Raw genomic sequence first — 21,793 nt, 5'->3', positions numbered from 1 at the left:
GTGCACACTGATCATTTTAATCAGTGCCTCAGAGTAGGGATCGAATAGCAGGAATACTATGATGAACCAGTGTGTTACATACCAGTTATCAGCACCAGAGGAATGGTATGCTAAAGAAGAGAGAGATATAACTCCCCAGCTACTTCCCGCCAGTATTCAGGCAGGTTGTTATACTCAGTACGCAGCAGTAATTCCATCTATCGGAGGTGAATGGCAGCAGAAGTCACAAAGCACATTACAACAAACAATGGTCAGTGTAATGTTATTGTTGATCAATTTTATGATCTTCACATTTAGTTTCCTTCTGACTCTGTGATATTAGAACATGTAATGTAAAGCGAGTCCTCCTTTATTTCATGACTCCCTCTTATGTTATTATTCAAGCGATCATTCCTGCATGATTTTTTTCTCATTCTTATAGTCATCTTCACAATTTAATCATCATTACCACCAATCTATTATAGTCAGTACGGTAAAACTGAATAGGACATAAATGATCGGAAATTATATTCTCTCTAACTTTTGTTATGTAGTAGTTTTCAATATGACCAATAACATAGGTAATTAAAAATAAAATTTTAGGCATCTTCCCATAAACTACCATTTCAACCAGGGTGAATAAAATTATTTATAGCGTAGACTGTAGTTCCTTATTCCCCGACTTTACATACCAATTTTCATTAAATTTTGTTTACCCATTTTCTCGTGGCTCGGTGCTGATATGGACTTGGCAACGGAATTTCAGAATTATGAATATCTCTGTTATCATAGCCAGTACGTTAAAAAGACATAAATGATTGGAAATTTAATACTATATAATTTTAGTTATGTAGTATTTATCGATAGGACTAATAATAGCATACAATTATTTATGGCCTAGATTGTAGCGGCTTATTCCCCAACTTTATATACCGATTTTCATTAAATTCTCTTCACCTATTTTCTCGTGATGCACATACAGACAGGCAGACAGGCAGGCAGGCAGACAGACAGACAGACAGACAGACAGACAGACAGACAGACAGACAGACAGACAGACAGACATTACAGAAAATTAAAAAGTGAATTTCCTTGTTTCTGTGGTCACAACTGCTACAGAAATATAATTTTATAAAAAATTCTGAGCAATGTACAGACAAAAATCGTATTTTTTAAATATAAATACGATATATTCATACATCAGTCAGTTGGGTGGGTAAGGTATGTATGTACTACAACAACTGAGCTTGGAAGTATATCCCAGAATTAATTTTAAAAAATGTAAAAGGTGTTAGAACAAAGAAAAATGTGGGTGGAGACTGAACATAATAAATATTGTATCATCAACAAAGGGTGATAAAATTCTTAGATCTTGGATTACTGTTTACACGAAGGAGCTATACCAGATGAATCTAGAATTGCTATAGTAGCTCCTACGTACAAAGGAAAGGATGAAAAACATAAAGCCAATAATTATAGGCCAGTCAGCTTGTAATTGTTGCATTTCTTTCTGGTTATATTAGACATATTTGCAAAATTACTAACTGGTTTGATAGAAGGCAGTTCGGGTTTAGGAAAAATTATTCCACTGAAGCTCAGCTTGTAGGATTCCAGCTAGGTATAGCCAATATCTTAGATTCAGGAGGCCAAATGGACTATATTGCTATTGATCTATCCAAGGTTTATAATAGGGTAGACCATAGGAGACTACTGACAAAAATGAGGCCAACTGGACTAACTAAAAGAGTGACAATGCGTGGCTAAATTTCTAGAAAATAGAACTTGGAGAAATTGGTAGGTGAAACATTCATTACTGCTCCACTCATTTAGTGCATAGTAGCAGTGTAAAAGGAGCTGTCTGTTTCTTGCAGCAGCTATAGTTCAATGTTCAGGTGGAGACATATTTTATAAAAGGCAGTTGTGATTGTATGACTTTTGTATACACTCTGGAAATACAGGCATAAATTTACGATGAAACTATTGGTAGAAAGGGTCAAAATGAGGTGATTAGCATGCATAATCATTTCTTACAAAGCAAGATAAGTGATGACATCACAGTCTTGTACCTGTTCTCGGCACAGTATTTTTGATTTTCTGTATACGCTTGTCAAAGGACTTGAGAGATTTGAGAAAATAATACACCGGTATCCAGAGCCAGATACAGCTTCCTCCCCTGCGACCGGATCTTTGGTGTAATCGAGAAGGAAAAACGAATAAGTTAAAAGAAAGTATAAAATGGTTCAACCTGTCAATACTATTAAAAAAAGAAATGTAACTTCATTGATCTAACTTACGAAACTTTTGGAAGCTCAGTGCCGATCTACTCTTCAAGAACTTGCTCTGTAATACATTTATATATTTGATCTGCGACTTTCTTCATAATTTTTTGGATCTGTCGACAAGCAGTGCTAATTCCTAAAATTATACAGTGCCTCATGGCCTGCAGCTGAACTCGTCAAGAATTTACTCCATGCTACATTTATATACATATTTGATTCTGGACTTCTTCACACACAGTGCTCTCTAACACATCTAACTTAAGAGACTTTTAGAAGCACAGTGCCGATCTACTCTTCAGGAACTTGCTCCGTAGTACATGTGTGTATTTGATCGGCGACTTCTTCATAATTTTTTGATCTATTGATGGGCAGTACTAGTCCCTAAAATTATACAGTGCCACATAAACTGCAATTGAACTCTTCAAGAATTCGCTCCGTATTACATTTGGATACGTATTTGATTCTGGACGTCTTCCCATACAGTGCTCTGTAATGCTAATGTCTTACTAACATTCTTGATCCATGACTTCTTCATGATTGACACGCAGTGCTGATCCTTAAAATTATACAGTGCCTTATAAACTGCAACTGATAAATACGTATTTGATTTTAGACTTTTTTCATAACATTGTGTTATAGTGCTTCATAAACTGCATCTGACAGTATCATCTAAAATTCACATTTTTACCAGTACATTTTATTTGTGATTGACTATATTTCAATGCACAGTACTCCCTAAAGACTTCAGTGCTTCACTAACAGCAACCAACAAAATTCTTTATACTTCACATGCAATAAATACTGTGATGTAAAAATATTAGGGAGTATTAGGATATTTGAAAAGTGTTACAGTAGAATTCCGCTGTAACGAACACCAGTATAACGAAATTTTCAGAATAACGAATAATTTTTTTGGTCCCTTCCTTTTTCCCTATTTGTTGTATGTTAAAATATTTCATTTTAACGAATTTCGTACTTTCAGTTTAACGAATTTAAATTGCGCTCTTTTATTTACCAGTTTGACCATATTTTCTCAAATTAAAACCAAAATTCATCCTGTTTTATGACCAACATTTTTCTTGTTACATTATTTCGTTATTCAGACGATATGATCGCCATTTTCCATACATGCACCGTACGCGGTCGAGAAGGCAATCGCTTTTGTGTAACCAATACGCTTCGCCCAGTTCTCACATTGGTATGGAACTTATTTGGGAAAGACTAACGGTGTCCGACCTTCGAACTATTGAAAATGTAAAGGCCAGATTTCTGAAACGAATACTGGGCATCTCCAGGATGTCACCATCACGACTTGCGTATGAATCATCCAAAGAAACTTTTTTTACGGGAAGATTTGAAAATAAGAATGCAGCTTTCACATACGCAGCGAGTAGTTCTCCAAGAGATAAAGAGATAACAAGCAGAAATCAGCCTGGATTTTTATTCAGCTGATGCTATGATTGACCGCAGCTGGACCGGTCCAAATAATGACGTGAGAAGTGCTTTGAATAGGCGGGCGGTACATGAGTTTCACCATAGTCTATGCCGGCGATCAGACTTTCATGAACCGTCCCTACGTTGTGTGATAAACATTGCGATCGCAATCATTTCAGCAAGTGCAACAAGAGAACGAAATCTTCACTAGAATATGCGAAAGATTAATGTATTTTTTTCTTTTAATGCACATTTGTACGCTATTAAATAAATAAATATTGTTCGCCCGTCATCCAATGTAAGACGTCACTCTATTAGCTGAGTACGAGCGCCAAGTTTGCAATCCACCAATGAACGTTACGCTATGCGCAACCAATAGGCTTGGCCCATCAACCAATGTAAGACGTCACACTATTGGCTGAGTAGGATCGCGATGTTTTTAATCCACCAATGAACGCGACGGATGCATTGCATGTTTCTTCTTCGTATTTAATTCGCAAAGCCTATCCAAAGCACTTCTCATGTCATTATTTGGACCGGTCCAGCTGCGGTCAATCAGATGAATAAAAATCCAGGCTGATTTCTGCTTGTTTTCTCTTTCTCTCTTGGAGAACTACTACTTCTTGCTGTTAAGGTTATATCATTAAACTTGCAAATTTCGTGTGCATTTCGTTAAATAAATAAGTACCGTACATATCATCGCAAATGGATAGGCAGAAGCGACAGCAGTTTTCGTTGACTGAAAAACGTAAAATGCTTGCGGAAGTAGAGAAAGGCGGAAAGAAAGGAGATGTAGCGAAGTAGTATGGCATTAGCCGTCAACACTTTCTGCGTTTTTAAAACAGAAAAGCAAGATAGAGGAAAACTTTGATGCTGATGCCCTAGGTCCACAGCGTAAGCAGATCAGGACAGCCGACTACAAGGAGGTGGACCAAGCCGTCTATACGTGGTTTGTGGAAATGCGGAGTAAAAACATTCCAATAAATGGCCCACTGTTATGTGAGCGTGCGCGATCTTTCGCACGTTCGCTTGGGTCACCTGAGTTTATGGGTAGTGCTGGTTGGCTTCATAGGTTCCGGAAGAGATATGGCATATCCCACAAAATTATAAATGGTGAAGCTAACGATACCCCGAAGGAAGTTGCGTCTTCATGGCGGCTGGAGACTCTAAAGGATGCCTTGAAAGAATATTCGCCGGCAGACATTTATAATGCAGACGAAACTGCTTTATTTTATAAACTAATGCCGAACAAAACCCTTGATTTTAAGGGAAATAAGTGTTTTGGGGGCAAACGTTCAAAAGAACGTATCACGGCTCTTTTGTGCACCAATTCCACAGGGACGGACAAACTGAAACCTCTCATAATTGGGAAATTTGGGAAGCCAAGGTGTTTCAAGGGAGTGCAACATCTGCCCTGTGAATACAGGCACAATTCTAAGGCATGGATGACATCTGTGCTATTCAAAGAGTGGTTGTTGGACTTGGAACGTCGGATGAAGGCCGAAAAGACGAGAATTCTTCTATTATTGGACAATTGCTCTTCTCATAATTGTGTGCCTCGCCATTTGGAGCATGTAAAAGTTTTATTTTTGCCTCCAAATACAACTTCAATTCTGCAGCCGCTGGATCAGGGTATAATTCATGCAGTAAAGCGGTATTACCGAGCTCGTGTAGTCCGTCGAATGCTGTGCAACGTTGCCACGAATAGAGCCATTAACATCAATATATTGGAAGCAATGCAGATGTTTAATGCTGCATGGAAATCCCTGAATGCAGACATCATCACAAACTGCTTTAGAAAAGCTGGAGTGGTTTTTACAGAAGACGTCGCAGAAAGTGAAGTGTTGGATGATGTGGAAACCGAGGAGAATTGGAAGCGTTTGTGTACAACGTTGGATGTGCCATCTACGGTAAGTCTTACCGACTACATCAATGTAGATAGTGATGTAATAGTCCAAAAAGAAATCACAAATGAGGAAATTGTGGAGGACATTATGAATGATAGAGATCCATGCGATGAGGAGGAAGAGGAAGATAACCCCCAAAATGATTGTGATCGACAGAGCTTGACTCTTCAGCAGGCGACGAACATGGCACGTAGCCTTCAAGATTTTCTTGTGTCACGAAGTGATGTGACAGAATCTGTTTTAACTTCATGTGCAGTGGTTGGTGACTATTTGGAACGAGCTTTTGTGTCTGGATCTGTTCAGAAGAAAATCTGAGACTTTTTCAAAAAATGATGTTCTGGATTTTCTGAAAACATCTGTCAGTACTGTAACTCTTATTATTATAATGGTATTTTGAAGTTATATAGATCCTGCAGCTGATATAACAGGGCAGATGACCTCGTAGTTCCGCCCCTAAAAACAACAATAACTAACGGATATAATACTAGGCGAGTTCTTACGAATTGACTTATTTCAGTATAACAAAATTTCAGTATAACAAATTAATTTCAGAGGTCCCCAAAATTTTGTTATACTGGTATTTTACTGTATTCATGTCACATCACTGAAGTGATGTTGGTATTTATTCATGCGCAAGGTTATTGTGAATTGCACTTGGTTACTAATGCATATAATCACAAACTCCATGCCAAGTTCAATAGCTTTATTTATGCTGCAAGACAATACACATATGTAATCAGTATCACCTGGGTATTCATAGAGTAGGGGTTGGTAAAATCGCCTCAAGATAGGAAGGTATCTGGCTCGCACATGCACGGGCATATTCTTTCCCCGACCATTATCTATTCTGTCAGTGAGCCGTGTACAAGCTGCTCCTAAGTAAATGAAGGAGTCAGCGACCAATGGGATGAAGGTGAAAAGAATATTATGTTGAAATTCAGTTACACTGTGAGCACTTAATGAAATTTAAAGTATAGGTTTAACACATTTTGGTAGGTCATTGACAGTTTTTTATTTTATTTCATATTTTCCCCCCCTCAAAAAATGACTGCTGTATTTTCCTATCTTTGGACTAACATGATATAAAACTGTGACATATTTCAATCTTATTTGATAACCCGTTAGGAGGTGCGTGAATACTTGTTACCCATAGCAAAATGAATTACTAATCGTTCTTGGTCGAATGGTTATTTTGTCTTCTACCCCTTGCTACTTTCCTAATGGACTCTCCCAAACATTTGTTATGGCTTGATATTTTACTAGCATCCATGTTATTCCAGCGGCTGATATGTTTGTGTGTTGATGCCAGTCTTGGGTAATTTGTACCCCATAAGTTAATTGGAGTGAGTTTTAATTTTCCCGTTGATTTATGTTCTCAGTGGACAGGCTAGTTTAGCTGTGGAGTGCTGTAATGGAGTTGGATTGCTCACACCGATCTTATGTGTTGATGTCTGTGAAAACTATTCAGCTACTGTGAAATGTAGCAGTCACCTATCCTTGTGGATTTTAGACCTGTGTTGCTTAACTAAATAATATCTCCGATTACGAGTTAAGGTATTTCAGTGTATCACGTGGTGGAATGAAGGATGTTAAAAAAAACCCTGTAGGTTAGATACTATTATAGTAGTATAGTATAGTTAAGTTTCAGTAGAGAGAGAGAGATGACGGCAACTCAAAAACCAGTCAATTGAAAATTAAAAGCTTTTTTGGACTTTTATATGATGCTGGTATGCTGAGATCAACTCATACATTACAATACCGAGCGCACGTCCTGGCGGATTATGTAGGTCAGGAGTCAGAGGTCTCTTTCTTACTGATGGAAAATTAAGAGGTCATTACCACTTTTAATTAGAAATTCCTAATGAATTTCAAATGTTATGATTTCTGACATATTCAACTCTGTATTTATTCATTATTATTTATAACACAGTTCATTATTTGCCTGTGATCCAGAGGTCTACTTTATTTCTAAATGAAAGTATTCAGCTTTACTTAAAACAGCCCTCTTTCGCCGTAATGCTTCCCCTCAATGGACACCTTCCTACGTCGAGGCCACTGTATTTCCAGTCTGGTCCTTCTTGTGTGTTTTGATGGTGTGCCTCTTCAGCGTTACAACTAGACTTACCCTTATCACATTATATTGACAGAATTCTCACTTAGCGTGAATGGATAATTTTTTTTCCAGTCTTTTATAAATTAACACTCATAAACCGAGTTAAACAACCTTTTAAAAGGGTCGATGACCTTCAAATTTAGGCTCCTTTAAACAACAAGCAGGCAACCTTTTAAAATGTTTGCACTAACCAAATTGAGTCCTACATACCAGTCTTTCCTGTGGTTATGTTAGCTGATTTCCTCGTGGGCTGAAGGACTCCTGGATGGTTAACTTACTTCCATGTCATGTGTTTTGTATGTGCTGTAACTGAAAATACTCAATATGGGAATTCATATCTTAAATTGTAACTTGAATGGTTACTTTATCTCATTCTTGTACCAATATTTTCTTGAGCTTATATTTAAGCTGATCAGCTTGCATCATCCCTACAATTCATGGAGAAAAGTTACTATTGGCTCAACTCTTTGCTTTGTTACTTGTCTTTCATTAACTGTAATGAGACTTTCGGCTATCCTCCATATTTGTTCCCTGGGTGAAGGAACACAATATATATACTGGGATGAAGGGGTCCAAGAGCATACAACTCTTGTTGTGGAGTACGGGATCATTTTACTTACTGTACAGGAGCTTTTCATGCATTTCCAAATTTAGACCTTATTTTAACATTATTTTGTGTGAAGGATGTTAATACAAGGTAAGAAATGTAGCCACTGGCTGTTAGCTGTGTGTGTTGTTTTTACATCAAGCAGTCTCCCACTCAGGATCACGCGGCCAAGGAGAAGGCGTTGCAGACGATGAGCAGTATGTCGAGTGCGCAGATCGTGTCAGCAACGGCGATCCACAACAAGGCGGCAGCAGCAGGGTTGGCGAGCTTGGGCCTAGCTTCGCCAGTCTCCTACCCTGGAGCGGTGAGTAAACTCTCTGTATGGTCTTCCTGGATTTTCAATCTCAACCGAAATGGTACAAACTATACTCCAATGTTGTGGAAATATTGATTGGAAATCCTGGTGAGTACAGTAGAATTTGGTTATACTGTACATAATTCAAGTGAAAATTTCTGTCCTGGACATTTTCCCAGTTGTCGGGGGTCGACAATTAAATGAAGATTTGTATTAAGACAAACACAAACACCCAGCCCCCAAGCTAGAGAAACTAACCAAACAAGATTAAAATCCCTGGCCACGAACCTACTACGCTGGCGTAGCAGGGAGAGAGGTGATACTCCCACGTGGCACATCCCTGGTGGCGGATGGGAGGGTCCTAACCAGTTTGCTGGCGGACTTGAGGGAAATAAAATACCTTTCACAGACCAAACACACTACCCCCTGCGGGTGGGGGATGCACATGTAGAATACACCCGGTATCCCCTGCCTGTCATAAGAGATGACTAAAAGGGGCGACCAAGGGATGTTCAAATTAGAACCATGAGACTACTTGTAATTAGTACCATAACGCAGGGAACACCATGGGTCACATTTACTTGCACGTAGTAACACTATGTTAGTTACGCAATAGGTTTGTGATTAGTAGCGACAGTGTGTGAATCAGGATGAGAGTCTTACAGTACCTATGATTCGTAGCCCTATATGAGCAACACCATGGGATGAGCAACACCATGGTTCTGCCTTGCCTATACTTAGTTCCCACTATGTGAGGAATACCATGGGATAGTTTGGGTCCCTGTGGTTACTCCACTTATGTGAGGAACGCGATAGGTTTGCGTTGCCTTTATAGGTTTGCATTGCCTGTAAATAGCGCTGCAATGTGCGAAACACCATAGGTCTGTGTTACATGTGGGCATTACACTACCTGTGAATAGTACCATAATATGTGGAATACTGCAAGTTTTCGCTATTTTTGATTAGTACCGCCAAATGACAAATAGTGTTTAAGTGTAAGGTTTATCTCTAAAGATAACAAGCAACTTGGTGTTTTTGGGGTGTATAGACGTGGAAAGGGTGACGCTGATGCAGAATTTTTTGATAAGATAATCATCTATGTGGGAAATGACACTGAAAGGAATGTGATTGTTGCAGGCGATTTAAATTCACCAAATTTTAACTGAGATGGTAATGTGAATGATCAAAATCATGACCAACACATGGTAAATAAGTTAATCTGGGATGGACAGTTAAATCAGAAAGTGTTAGAACCAACTAGATGGAAGAATATTCTAGATGTGGTGCTGATTAAACCAGACATTGCATGTAAGCTTTGGGAAAGTATTCTTTCAGGTTATATAAGACATGTTTGCAGAATTAATAACTAGTTTGATAGAAGGCAGTTTGGGTTTAGGAAAGATTATTCCACTGAAGTCCAACTTGTAGGATTCCAGCAAGCTATAGCAGATATCCTGGATTCAGGAGGTCAATTGGACTGTATTGTGATTGATCTGCCTAAGGCATTTGATAGGGTAGATCATGGGAGACTACTGGCAAAAGTGAGTGCAGTTGGACTTGACAATAGAGTGACTGAATGGGTGGCTCTGTTTCTAGAAAATAGAACTCGCAGAATTAGAGTAGGTGAAGCTTTATCTGTCCCTGTAATAATTAAGAGGGGAATTCCTCAAGGCAGTATTGTTGGACCTTTATGTTTTCTTATATATATCAATGATATGTGTAAAGAAGTGGAATCAGAGATAAGGCTTTTTGCACATTATGTTATTCTATACAGAGTAATAAACAAGTTACAAGATTGTGAGCAACTGCAAAATTATCTCGATAATGTTGTGAGATGGACAGTAGGCAATGGTATGATGATAAATGGGGATAAAAGTCAGGTTGTGAGTTTCACAAATAGGAAAAGTCCTGTCAGTTTTAATTACTGCATTGATGGGGTGAAAGTTCCCTTTGGGGATCATTGTAAATACCTAGGTATAGCTGGATTGGATGTGGCGGAACTAATGGAGCAGGAAAAGTGGAAGGACAGAAAGGAGTGGAGGAGGCTTGTTAACCACACCCAGGCGATTGGAGTGTGACATTGGTGGTGGTGGTGGTGGTGGTGGTGGTGATGATGATGATGATGATGATGATGATGATGATGATGACTAAAGGCAATGGATTGGGATATAGTGCCATATCTGAAATATTTGATTACTGTTGGCATGAAGGAGCTATACCAAGTGCATGGAGAGTTGCAATTATAGCCCTACGGTACAAAGGAAGGGGTGATAGACATAAAGCTGATAATTATAGGCCAGTCAGCTTGGCATGTGTTACATGTAAGCTTTGGGAAAGTATTCTTTTTGATTATATTATACACATTTGTAAAATTACTAATTGGTTTGATGGACGAGAATTCCGGTTTAGGATAGGTTATCCTGTGAAGCTCATCTTGTAAGATTTCAGCAGGTATTTTAGATTTAGGGGGTCAAATTGACTGTATTGCTATTGACCTATGCAAGTCCTTTGACAGGGTAGATCCTGGAAGATTATTGATAAAATGAGGGCTATTGGAATAGACAAAAAGTAACTGAATGGGTGGCTAAATTTCTCAAAAACAGAACTCAGAAAGTTAGAGTAGGTGAAGCATAATCTAATCCTGTAATGATTAAGAGAGGTGGGGGGGGGGGTACCACAAGGTAGTGTTATTGGACCTTTGTGTTTTCTTATGAATGATATGGGTAAGGAACTGGAATTACAGTTAAGGCTATTTGCAGATGATGTTTCACTGTATAGAGTAATAAATAATTTACAGGATTGTTAATGACTGTAAAATGATCTCGACAAAGTTGTGAGATGGACAGCAGGCAATGGTATAATTAACAGGGTGAAAACTCAGTTGTAAGTTTCATGAAGATGAGAAGTCCTCTGTGTTGGTGTGATGACAGTGGCTCATGGGGATCACTGTAAGTACGTACGTGTTAATGAAAGGAAAGATCTTCATTGGCGTATTCACTTAAATGGGATTGTAAGTAAGGGTTACAGATCTCTTAATATGATTATGAGGGTATTTAGGGGTTGTAGTATGGGTGTAAAGGAGAGGGTATATTTTACTGGTAAGACTCCAAGTAGAGTCTGGTTCTAGTGTATGGGACCCTCATCAGGATTACTTGATACAAGATCCAAAGGAACAGCATGATTTATCCTGGAAGATTCCCGACTAAAGAGTAGTGTTATGAAAGTGTTGCGAACTTTTGGCTGAGAAGACTTGGAAGTAAGGAGACGAGCTGCTCGACTAAGCTGAATGTCATAAGAAATGAGTTTCATATTAATTATACTAATCCTTTCAATTTTAATTTGTTGTACAAACTTCATTTATATGTTTCTATTCATGACTTGTCAAGTTTATATAATTTTTGGCTGAAGATGATCTCTTGGGAAGATCAAAACTAGTCCCAACTTAATGTAGCCTTTATATTAATAAAGTATTGCATAGGTGGAATCATTCTAGCTTTTCGCTTTCCAATTTGTAAGTGGAATGTTTTGAGCAGTCAGGTGTGAGATGGCTTGGAATGACATTTGTAGGCGAATAAGCTTGAGTGTTGTTTTTAAGAGTAGAAAAGATCATAAAATGAAGATAAAGTTGGTATTCAAAAGGACAAGTAATAACAGTGTAGGTAAAGAGATGTTAAGGAATCTGCCACTTGGGTGAGAGCCCTAGATGCAGATATGGTGATCAATACAGTAGGTTAGTAAATAGTCATGGATCCTGGAGTGTATAATAATAGTAAATATTCATCAAACCAAATTACATCATTTTTAGATTTTATTGTTTATGGTATGTTAATTTCTGTTTATTTGTTTTTTACTTACAGTTCTGGCAACCTGGCCTGCAACCTGGCACTTCCCAAGAGTGAGTATCATTCTCTTTATTGATTTTAATATCATTACTCCTTTACTGGTCAGAGTGTAAGTTTTCAGCATTATTAAGTGTCTGTGCCTTAAAAATGCAATCTTAATGTCAGAAGTGTAGGGTAAGAAGAAAGCCTGATAAACTTGGAGAAAGAAGAGAGTTGTTCCCATATCCCACACTGATATGTTACTGTGTTTATCTTGATATATATTTGCATCCAAATTCCTATCATTCCATAACAGTTTTAACTCTATAGTGTTGTGCTTAATATGAGAACAATTTTATTGTTCTTTACTTAAGAAGGTACTGTAAATACATGGTTCCAATTCCATGAAAACAATACTTCTTTTTCAGTGTGAAGCCCTTTTCACAGCCACCTTATGGAGGGAAGCCTGCCACAGCGGTATCGTCGAGTGACATGAGCCTCCAAGCACCCCCTCCCCCGCCGTGGGAGGGAAGGGCTATTGCTACTCACATGCTGCGCCTCGTGGAATTTTCAGCCTTCATGGAGCAGCAGAGGGATGCTGACACGGTACGTGCTCTGCATGTCCACATTACTCAGTACGTTGCATTATCTTTTCCGTGTGTAATGCCAACTTCCTTTGCACTTCTTATACGTGCTGTAGATACAGTTATGGTAAATGAGTGGCACCTAATTACAAACAAACTTTGACCATATTACTGTTTGTTATATTGTGATTTAAAGTCGGGAACTTAAACATCAACTGGCAATAGTGAACTTTCTTCAGATTATCTCGGGTATTTCTGGAGTTGCTGGAGCTACTGTTTCTCATTTTGGGTGTCTGCTAAGGGGTTAAGATCAAATGCTCTTCCTGATGCTACACGATCATACTGGTAAAAATTCAAACCCGAAATCAAGTGGGATTTGAACCTCTTGATATGTCAAGCAGCTAAGCCATTATGCTAATCACAGCTGGCAACACTAACAAAACTGAAACTGTTGGCTCTTGTTCATAGTCATTAGTTGATTCTCCATGTCTGTGTATGATCCAGACATTCTCATTTGCAGGGAGAGAACTTGCTATGAAGTCTTGTGTGAGTGGGTATTTTACTCTCTGAGTGAAGAATGCAGTATCAGCTGTTTGTTGTTATTTCCTAACGGTAGATTTTCGATTCATTCCTTTAATGTACTGGCATCCCACTACTGTTTCGAGAGGTTGTTCTGTTGTTGTCATGTATGGTCTAATTTTGTGCATATCATAAGATGATTATTGTCCATTGTAGATGTAGATTTCTGTTGTTTGTACGTTGTGCTGGAACTGTTGTTAAATATTTTGATTCACAAGGCTGTCATAATTGCTATGAAGACAAAAATTTTGCATCTGTTCTTTTGCTTGAATTACTTTGATTGATATCCCAAAGTGGTTTCTATATTTTGCCATGGTTTTGTGATTCGATAGGGCAATGGTGTCCTGGTTGAATTATTTTCCTCTTTGAATTCTTTTCTCTCAAGTCTCTTGATGGTATCAAAAGTATGTTGGTGTGGTGTGAAGTGTTTCTTTGCAGCAGGTCAGTTGTTTCCTTTCCATTTAGTCCTACACGAGAGGGTACCCACTGGAACACTATTGTTTAATAAGATGATTTATCATCTATTTTGCTTCTTTTACTGTCTTGAATTGCAGGTTGTTTTAAGTAATAGCATGAATTGCGGCTGTGCAGTCCATTAGGAAGAAAGTAATCTTGGAGAGAATTTGTTCAAGTGCCACTGTTATGGATTTAATTTCCTCATCCAAACTAGTTTTGTTGTTTCCAACTGCAGTGTAATGAGAGAATAGTTCTGAATGGATTCCTGTTCCTCTTTTTCTATCTGAATTTATTAGTGATCCATAAGTCTAAATTCTCAAGTATTTGTGTGGAGGATATCTCTCATTGATGGTTGGTATATTTGTTGAACAGAGGTTCAGAGAATGAGAAACTATGTGATAGAGATGCGCTGTCAATCCCTTCTAATTCTCTGAACCTCTGTTCTGTAGTACTAGTGGTTAACTTGTCCATTCAGTATATGCATGGAAATAGATACTGCTTTGTGCTTGTGACCGAAAGAAATCTGTAAACTTTAAAAAAATGTTGTGCTGAAAATTTTGACATGAAGGCTACTCAGATGTTTCTTAAATAGATTAAATATCTGCTAGATTTTGAAACTGTTATGATTTAGCAGATTAATCTGTACTTGTAGACCTTCAGTTAAAGAAACTAGTAACAAATCCAGAAAATCTTAAGCTCTTACTTGTTGACAATCAGCTTGCAAAGCTCTTGTTATACATGCTACATTAGATATCTAAGAATATCCTGTTTCTGATAATTTCTCACATTTGGAAGCAGAAGTGACCTAATGATGGTTATGTTAATTTTTCAGTATCACAAACACTTGTTCGTGCACATAGGAGGGTCCGCTACATATGCAGATCCACTCTTAGAGGTGAGTAGAGCTGATTCAACCTGTTGAGTAAGTATTACATAATTTTTTCTTAAAGTAATTGCATTAAAGAGTTTGAGGTAGGTAATTAAATCATTCTTATTTGGAAACTATGCCCATTATAATAGATAGATAGATAGATAGATAGATAGATAGATAGATAGATAGATAGATAGATAGATAGATAGATAGATCTTCACAACAAAATGGGCTTCTTTATTGTGACATGCACACTTCCTAAAACACACCAAAAACAAAAAAAAAGACTGGAAAAACTTCTCTCTGAGAACAAGCATAACCGAAAGGCAGAAATACATTATCATAAAGATCTATGGGGTAGTTAATACATGGATGCTAGCCAATAGAGGGGTGCACTTCTATGCTTCTAGAATAGGTTTTTAAATGATACCAATTGCTACAAATTACTCTAAATCACTCTTCGTCACTACTCTAACATGATAGAACTGTATAATAGGAATCAATCAAAGGATGTTCCACCATTCAACACTTTATATAATATGTTGAAAATGAATGAATCTTACGGTGAGGATAGAAATTGTGCCGGCTGCCGAGGCCTGTCACACTCCTCTGGGGCAATGATTAATGACTGACAGATGAAATGAAATGATAGTGGAGAGTGTTGCTGGAATGAAAGATGACAGGGAAAACCAAAATACTTGGAGAAAAACCTATCGCGCCTCCGCTTTGTCCAGCACAAATCTCACATGGAGTGACCGGGATTGGAACCACGGAACTTTATATAATATTATGTAATATATATTAAATGAAGACTGATTTTGATTCCATCGGAATCATATCAGTTCAAAGCAAATACATGAATCAAAAGGATATTAACACACATTCAACATGAAATCTGCCTTAAAACACACTTAAAATGGTTGACATGGGATATATGTCATAAAAACATGTTAAAATAACTTGAAGTTGAGAAATTTTATAAAGTTCTTATGTTGTTGCTGTGGATATAGAAACATATATTAAAAAATGTTCATTTGTTCGTAGTTGAATCATTGATGAAAAATAAAAAAATGTAAAAATTGGTGAATTTGTGAAAGTGCCAATGTTAAGGCAATTTGCCGAGGAGTTGGGGGAACTTCCTTCATTTTCATAACAGTTGCTGTAATTTGAAAATGTCGCTGTTTATATTGTTGTTGATGGTAAAATGTTAAATGATGGAACGGCCTTGGTTGTATGGCACAGTGGTCGCAAAAGATGGATGTCTGTGGAAAAAGAAGAAAAAGAAGAAATGAGTGCTAATGTGTGCATTCAGACTTTAATTATTGGAGAGTGGTTTGATAGTACTTCCTCTCTTACTCCACGCTCTCGTTACCCTGCCGCTAGGAAAGCTGGAGGTGCACTGTTCACTCGTGTCAGTGTGGAGCTTATTGCTGACTTTAAGAAGGGCGGTGACTTGTTTTGGATTGGCTGTGGTGTGTACGGGATGCGAGAGAGTGGAGGAGTGATCCATTGATATACTGTTCTCCCTAGATATGTCTTGAGAATAAGGGGGTGGATGACTTCTTGAAGTATGTTTGTTTTCTCGATAGATTCATTCAGATTATGATTAAAATTTTCTCAGGTATTCCATACCTGGCCAGTGCCTTTTCACATAAATGTTCTCCTCAGAGAGTCAAATGCTTTAAGTAAATCCACAAACATCAGATACATTGTTGTGTGCCACGTCCGGGGAGCCATCTGGTGGTAAATGAACGTACCATTTCCACTTCTATTATAACGTCAACACTTAAAAAGTCATTGTTTAAGAAGCCTTTCTCGTGGACAGTCGAGATTTTCTTCTGATGATGCAGAGCACAGTTCTCTGCGAAACGTAAAGAATTTCACCTTATTTCTTGACATGGCATAAGCCCAAAAGCCTATACATTATTATGTATACAATGTCGTATTCCATTCCTGACATTGTTCCACTATGATCCCTAGTCTATCAATTTGGTCAACGCATGATCTATTTTTACGGAAGCCCGCTTGTTCTCCCAATTTCTGGTCTACGATATTTACAATTTGATTTAGCAGGATCCTTGTGAATACTTTGCTTGGAATTGACAGTAATGTAATACCTCTCTAATTGTCATACTTCATCCTATCCCTTTGTTTGTTCTTGCGAGTTTCACAAGCAGTCCTTTTTTCCAATCCTGTGGTATCTGTTCTTGTTCCCACACTTTGGCAAACAGGGGTTAAAATATTTCAGCTGATAGTTCAGTGTTTTCCTTTAGGCATTCTGGGTGAATATTATCAATTCTTGGTGCTTTACCATTTTTTATCTTCTTGATAGCCGTGATGATTTCCTCTTTCGTAATTGGGTCGGTGTTGATTCTTAAGTCTACCTGTTCTGTCTTTATTTGTTCTTCCCCTTCTTCTTCCATTCAAACATTTCGCCAGTCCATGTTTAACACTTCCTCAAAATGCTCCTTCCATCTCTTCACTTGTTTTTCTCCAGTAAGCATATTTCCTTCCTTAGTCCTTATAGGGCTCCTCTCTGGGACTTCTTTCTTGAAAAGGTTTTTGTCACCTCATATAAAGTTTTCAAGTCTCCTGCTCCAGCAGCAGTCTCTGCTTTGGGCGCTTGGTCCTCCACCCACTTTCGCTTATCTTTCGTAGCACTTCTTTTCACTGCCCAATATTTTTCATTATAATTCTCCTGTACAGTTAGCTTCTGGTGATGAGCTTTGTACTGATTTAGTTTCTGTTTAACTTCCTTCCTCTCTTTGATCTTCTGTCATGTATCTTCTGTTATCCAATCTTTTTGAATCCTAGTACTTCTTCACTAGTTTCCACAAAATTTGCTACCGAGCTCGATAGCTGCAGTTGCTTAAGTGCAGCCAGTATTCAGTAATCGGGAGATAGTGGGTTCGAGCCCCACTGTCACTAGCTGTGAAGATGGTTTTCCGTGGTTTCCCATTTTCACACCAGGCAAATGCCGGGGTTGTACCTTAATTAAGGCTACGGCCGCTTCCTTCCAATTCCTAGGCCTTTCCTATCCCATCGTCGCCATAAGACCTATCTCTGTTGGTGCGACGTAAAGCAAAAAAAAAAAGCTTTCACTTTTTCCCATTCCTCTCTGATTGAACCTTCATTTTCCTTGCCAAGAACTTCAAAACGGTTTCTTAACAGTAATCTAAATTGATGTTTATGGTTTTCATTTCTTAGTTTCATCACATCATATTTTCTTTGCTTGCTTTGCATTTCTTGCTAGTTTGCTTTGATCTTACTTTGAAACTGTGCTAGGATGAGATGATGGTTGCTCCCTACATCTGCACCTTGTCTATTCCTAACATCGTTCATTGACCTTCTCCATTTTATCGAAATGGCCAAATGGTGCATCTGATTTTCCGTCACACCATCGGGAGGCATCCATGTTATCTTATGACAATTCTTTTGGAGGAAAATAGTTCCACCTATCACAAGATCCCTCTCTACACAAAAGTCAATGAAGCATTCTCCGTTGTCATTTATTTCACCCAAACCATGGTTTCCCATTATATATTCTACTCCTTCATTGTCAGTGCCTATTTTAGCATTTAGATCTCGCAATTGTTATATCTCTTTCCTTAATTCCATTTATCTTTTCATTTATTGAGGCATAAAAATTATTCTTGTCTTGGTCATAAGCTGCTTCAGTTGGTGCATAACATTGAATTATGCTGACGTTCCTAACATTGGTATTAAATCTTGCTGTCATAATTCTTCCCAAAATTGGATTCCATTCTATAAGGCTTTTCTGAGCTGTTTTCCTTAGGAGCATTCCTACGCCTTCTTTATGGTCGTTTTCCTCTTCATTGCCAGAATATACAGTAGAAAGGTGAAACCTTCTGGTGTTCAATGTTTTCCAAAGTCTTTCCATCGGACCTCACTTAATCTCAAGATAGCAAGTTGGTAGTTCATCATCTCTGCGCAGACCTGTTTTAGTCTTCTTGTTTGTCGCAATGTTCGTGTATTCCAGCTTCCAATTTTCATGACCTGTTTCATGCCAAAAATTGTCATCTGTTTTCCATCCAGTTTCTCTTTGTTGCAGTTTCAGTGATAACGTTTTCTCAGAGATGCGGGTTATTGGCCTACAGTCCGCAAAGCGCAGTGGGGGGTGCCCCCTTAGCGTCTGTACTCACCCTCTGATTATTTCATGATTTGGTGTTCGTCGCTACTGCCTGCTTATACTGTTGTCAATTTAGATCTATGGTGGAGTAGAAATTGCCTATCCAGTGGCAAAAGTGTATCGATAGGATGGGGGCTTAGGTCATAAAGTAAGAACAACGTGAAATGTACATAATTTTGATGAATAAAATAGTTGCAACTAAAGGCTCGTTTATATTTGATGATGATGATGATGATGATAATAGTATTGTTTTTACATCCCACTAACTACTTTATGGCAGTTTTTGGAGAGATCGATGTACCGGATTTTTGTCCCGCAGGAGTTCTTTTATGTCCCACTAAATCTTTTATAGTGCAATGGCTTCTATTTGTTTGTACTTTAACAATATGTGGACAAATAATGTAAAAAACATTAGTTATCAGAATAAAGCAATACTGTATAAAGTATTAATAGTACGTAGTAGTTCACACATCATTCAACAAATGCAAAGTAACAAATTTACAGTTTCTATAGCATCCGTAAGAACAGTTGATTTATCTTTGCTGTGTGTTTCTATCCCATTTAATTGATACCTTAAGATATTAAGCTGTAGATAATTTAGTGTATATTTAACTCTTCATGTAGGTGTATGTATGGTCGGACAGAATAGCAGGCTTCATAGCTTGAGTCCCGCCATATAAAACAAGACAATAAATGAATAAATAAAATTAACTTAGTCGAATTATTTTCTGAAACCTAATTTCTTTAATTGTGTTATTGATTTTGTTCTTTTTCAATATGATTGCAGGCTGTTGATGTTCGACAAATTTACGACAAATTCCCTGAAAAGAAGGGAGGTCTGAAAGAACTGTATGATAAGGGCCCACAGAATGCCTTCTTCCTTGTCAAGTTCTGGGCAGATCTGAACACCAACATTCAAGATGAAGCTGGAGCTTTCTATGGGGTCACAAGCCAGTAAGTAATTAACATTTGTGTAACAAAGGTTGCTAAGCACAATATTTATTATCACTAGAGTAGCGATACACGGTCAATCAATCAATTTTCAATCAATCAATCAATACTGATCTGCATTTAGGGCAGTCGCCCAGGTGGCAGATTCACTAAACCAATGAGTGGAAGCTGAGCATGCCATACCCAATGAAAAACGTGTAATGTTAGAGGGAAAACATATAAGGCAAAATAATTCTACTTTAACATACAAAACGCTTTAATGACCAAAAATAAACACAACCAGTACATAGCTCTGATATAAAATTTATTTAATGAACTCAGTGAAAAATTTAAATGTGGTTACAATGAGCACAGAAAGAAAAAAGAGAACAACTTAATATTAAAATCTAAATTAATTAAAAATGGGAGGGAGACACATCTGAAAATTAAAAGTTAACATATTGATGGTAGGACTTGGATTCCAAAATATAAATTAATAAGGTGAAATAGAAATTAAAAGAAAAACACAACTAATTAACTGAATTCACACCCCCATCCAATATGAGGATATGAGAACAGTGAGCAGTGGCAACAATATAAAGGTAATCAAAGACACAGATTCTGTAATATATGCCTACATCAATAATTCACCAAAGTTGCTATCTTAGAATCATAAATGTTTCGAAATTTCTCTGCGGCTTCAAAAAATTGAGCAGCTTCTAGTTTCTCGATATTTGAGAGAAATTAAAATATTGAACTGTACTCTTTGTAGACATAAATTCTCTTCTGTAGCTCATTTTGAAGAATGTATCATATTTTAGAATATACCATTATTTGAGGAATTCTGATATTTAAGAGTTATTTACAATTCATTTACATTTAAAAGATACATCAAATATAATATAATCACAAATGTTTAAACTCATTTGCAGTTATAGTCGTTTGGCGTAAAATTCCGGCCTGAGATTTTTTCTGAAAAGTCAAATAGGGTACGTCAGGTAAGTTGGACACGTGGGTTTGAAGTACCAACACTGGGAAATATTCTTCCTGATACGAGGTGACAATACGACCTAAAGTGAAATAAACATGAAGTAATAAAAGTACAATTCATGTAAGTACATATTAATGATATACCGGCAAAAAAAATAAAACTGTCCAACACGAGATAGGCCAGGCTGATAGATTTCCCCAAACCATTCATGTCCAAAGAGTGACGAGTCCATTCACCCATTTTCTTGGATACTAACATGAATCCATAGCAGAAATTTTACTTTAGGCTTTTTTTTTTTTTTTGCGTCTGACCTGCAGTTCCTATTTGGGAGATCAAATATTCCTTCACTTTATGCTTCTGGATCACAAACCGATGAAAATCAGTTACTTTGAAATAATTCAGCATTTTTTGGCATAATGTTGTTCTTCGTCGAAGAGAAAGACCTTTTCTCTTCACAAAATTAATCATCCAGCCGCGGATAACCTTTAAATCCAAGACATTGAATTCATGTAAGGCAGCTATTTCTCTTCCTTTAAAATATAGAATTTCGTGAGAAACGGCATATTCAACGTTGCTTAACAAAATCATATATTTTAGCAGATCCTCCCCTACTTGCGGAAACTTGCCGCTTTTTGGTCCGTGAAATACTTTGTGAGACTTTTCGGTCACTTGAAGTGCACTTCTCTGTTAACCGCAGTAGGGCACATTGCATTTTTTCAGACACAATACTTGCAGCCTGCTGCCCTATTCCCATATGTTTTGGTGTAAGTTAACTGATCACGAGTTTGTACGATGCA

General features: G+C 37.6%; 1 protein-coding gene across 7 annotated transcripts in view; it reads left to right on the top strand.

The window, feature by feature from the left end:
- The window catches only part of sd (TEA domain transcription factor 1 homolog scalloped), a 645,214-nt gene that overhangs the window by 597,863 nt on the left and 25,558 nt on the right, over positions 1-21,793 (top strand). For 5 of the 7 annotated variants that reach the window (XM_067144328.2, XM_067144330.2, XM_067144325.2 and 2 more), the window contains 5 exons: positions 8,462-8,623; positions 12,472-12,509; positions 12,864-13,041; positions 14,887-14,949; positions 19,863-20,029. In XM_067144328.2, coding sequence (XP_067000429.1) covers positions 8,462-8,623; positions 12,472-12,509; positions 12,864-13,041; positions 14,887-14,949; positions 19,863-20,029 — 608 coding nt within the window. The remainder of the gene's footprint in view (positions 1-8,461; positions 8,624-12,471; positions 12,510-12,863; positions 13,042-14,886; positions 14,950-19,862; positions 20,030-21,793) is intronic. The other 2 variants (XM_067144329.2, XM_067144327.2) reach the window with 2 other exon arrangements.

This window comes from Anabrus simplex, chromosome 3, assembly GCF_040414725.1.
Source record: "Anabrus simplex isolate iqAnaSimp1 chromosome 3, ASM4041472v1, whole genome shotgun sequence".
NCBI classification, from domain to species: Eukaryota; Metazoa; Arthropoda; class Insecta; order Orthoptera; family Tettigoniidae; genus Anabrus; species Anabrus simplex.
Note: the sequence above shows the minus strand (reverse complement) of the source record. Positions and strands in the feature narration are given on the sequence as shown.